Source organism: Babylonia areolata, chromosome 29 (assembly GCF_041734735.1).
Source record: "Babylonia areolata isolate BAREFJ2019XMU chromosome 29, ASM4173473v1, whole genome shotgun sequence".
Lineage (NCBI taxonomy): Eukaryota > Metazoa > Mollusca > Gastropoda > Neogastropoda > Buccinidae > Babylonia > Babylonia areolata.
The window spans coordinates 8,323,516-8,326,015 of NC_134904.1; the positions used below are offsets into that span (position 1 = coordinate 8,323,516).

The 2,500-nt window shown below is 49.2% G+C and overlaps 1 protein-coding gene across 1 annotated transcript in view; it reads left to right on the forward strand.

The window, feature by feature from the left end:
• The window catches only part of LOC143274753 (matrix metalloproteinase-19-like), a 23,856-nt gene that overhangs the window by 2,031 nt on the left and 19,325 nt on the right, over positions 1-2,500 (forward strand). Inside the window, exon 3 of the mRNA XM_076578670.1 lies at positions 703-884. Within this exon, the coding sequence (XP_076434785.1) occupies positions 703-884 (182 nt within the window). The remainder of the gene's footprint in view (positions 1-702; positions 885-2,500) is intronic.

Genomic DNA, 2,500 nt, shown 5'->3' on the forward strand with positions numbered 1-2,500 from the left:
AAAACGGTCATACACGTAAAAGCCCACTCGTGTGCACACGAGTGAACGTGGGAGTTGCAGCCCACGAACGCAGAAGAAGAAGAAGAAGTGCGCTTGTGTCTTATTATTGACTCACTTCTGATGATGGTATTGTGTAGACATTGTGTGCTTGTGTCTTATTACTGAGTCACTTCTGATGATAATACTATGTAGACATTGTGCGCTTGTATGTCTCACGTGCATGGAGTTCCACTGTGTCTGTCTCACGTGCAGGGAGTTCCACTGTGTCTGTCTCACGTGCAGGGAGTTCCACTGTGTCTGTCTCACGTGCAGCAGGGAGTTCCACTGTGTCTGTCTCACGTGCAGGGAGTTCCACTGTGTCTGTCTCACGTGCAGCAGGGAGTTCCACTGTGTCTGTCTCACGTGCAAGGAGTTCCACTGTGTCTGTCTCACGTGCAGCAGGGAGTTCCACTGTGTCTGTCTCACGTGCAGCAGGGAGTTCCACTGTGTCTGTCTCACGTGCAGCAGGGAGTTCCACTGTGTCTGTCTTACGTGCAGCAGGGAGTTCCACTGTGTCTGTCTAACGTGCAGCAGGGAGTTCCACTGTGTCTGTCTCACGTGCAGCAGGGAGTTCCACTGTGTCTGTCTCACGTGCAGCAGGGAGTTCCACTGTGTCTGTCTCACGTGCAGCAGGGAGTTCCACTGTGTCTGTCTCACTTGCAGGGAGTTCCAACGCTTCAACGGCCTGCGGGTGACGGGCCGCCTGAACCGCCCGACCATCCGGAAGATGCAGCAGCCCCGGTGCGGCCTGCCCGACATGGTGAAGCCCGGCGAGAGACCTGCAAGGCTCAGGGGGGGCAGGGCCAGGAACAACGCCCTCAACCCTCAGGCCTTCTATGCGCCAGGTGAGGTGGAGGTGTGGGTTGGGGTTGAGGGAGGGGGGTGTGGGGGGGTGGGGGGTGGGAGTGGGGGGGTGGGGGGTGGGAGCGGGAGCAATGCCAAGAACAACACCATCAGTCTCCAGGTTTTCTATGCACCGGGTAAGCGGGGTGTGGGGGCGGTGGGAGGGTTGAGGACAATTAGGAGCTAGCTGTGCTGTTTTGGTTTCTTTCTCTGCTGCTGCACTCTCTGTCTCTCTCTCACTCTCTCCATACGAACGGCGAAAGAGACGACGTTAACAGCGTTTCACCCCAATTACCATCATCAAAATATTGCAAGCGGAAGGCTCTTATACTGAAGAGGTGAATGTTGACAAAGAATACCACAATTCTGACGACGGAAGCTAAAGGTTGGGTCATTCAGACACCCACTGGACATTCGAGGGGTCTGTGTAGAGGAGAAGAGAGGACTGGCCGTACTGAGTGAGTTAATGTTGCTGAAGCATAAATGAATACACAGACTCAGCGTTATTTTACAAAATGAAAACTAGACTTGTGACTCACTCTGTCGTAAAACAACAACAACAAAACAAAACAACAAAAAACAAACAAACAAACAAAAAACCCAACCCAAACAAAAACAACAACAAAACCCAGAGAGAAGACGAAATGACATATTATAACTTTTCAAAAACAAAAACGTTACTGCAAGAGAAATGTCACGGACTAAAAATCTTTAATATGCAGTTATGAGATGTGTCCATGACATTAGTCCCTTTCCCATTTATTTTCGGTATTTTGTGTGTCTCAGTTGTATGTATATACCTCCTCTGCAAACAGGCCAGTGGCCTTGCAGTAAAATATTTCTGAGTTCTGAGTTCTCTTGTTGTTGTTGTGGAGAAGAAGAAGAAGAAGAAGAAGAAGAAGAAGAAACCTATACTTACTCTAATACTGTTAATGATACTAACACTAATATCAATACCTACAACAACAACAACAAATCAAAGCTAAACCAGACCTCACGGTGATCTGACTGCCTGACCTTTCTCTAACCCGTGACCTATCCATGACCTGGTACCCTGGGAATAGCACGTGCCGAGCTCGCACGGCCCCATCACGAAGTATCACCAGTATCACCGCTCCACATGTTTCCTAACTGACCAGAAGACACGAGGGAAGACGACAGGAAGAGCGAAGTGAAGGAGCAGGAAGACCATTTTCCGTGTGACCACTGTTTAGGGCCCTGGCCGTGAGCCTGGCTATTTCCTGACACCAGATGCCGTCGAGGTGGAGACTGCCCCTGACCTTTCACACACAGTGACCATCTTTGTTGTCAGCCGCCACAGCTTTGTTATCTCTCTTGGATCTGTAGGCCGCTTTTGACAAACCTAACCATGGATTCTTCTGTTCAAGTTGCAAACCTCTATTGGTATTCAAAGTTCTGTTATTGCCTGGATTTACCTTTGTGAACATGCACAGTCAGTCTCAGTGAATGGCCTCCATTCACCTGTTACACTATTGGAGTATGGAGCTCAACAAGGCTCTGTTTTGCGACCAGTCTCATTTATTAGGTGCATGACATCTGTTTGCAAGATCATTGACTGTTACTCTTTCTCTCTCGATGTTTCGCTGCTGATGTTGTC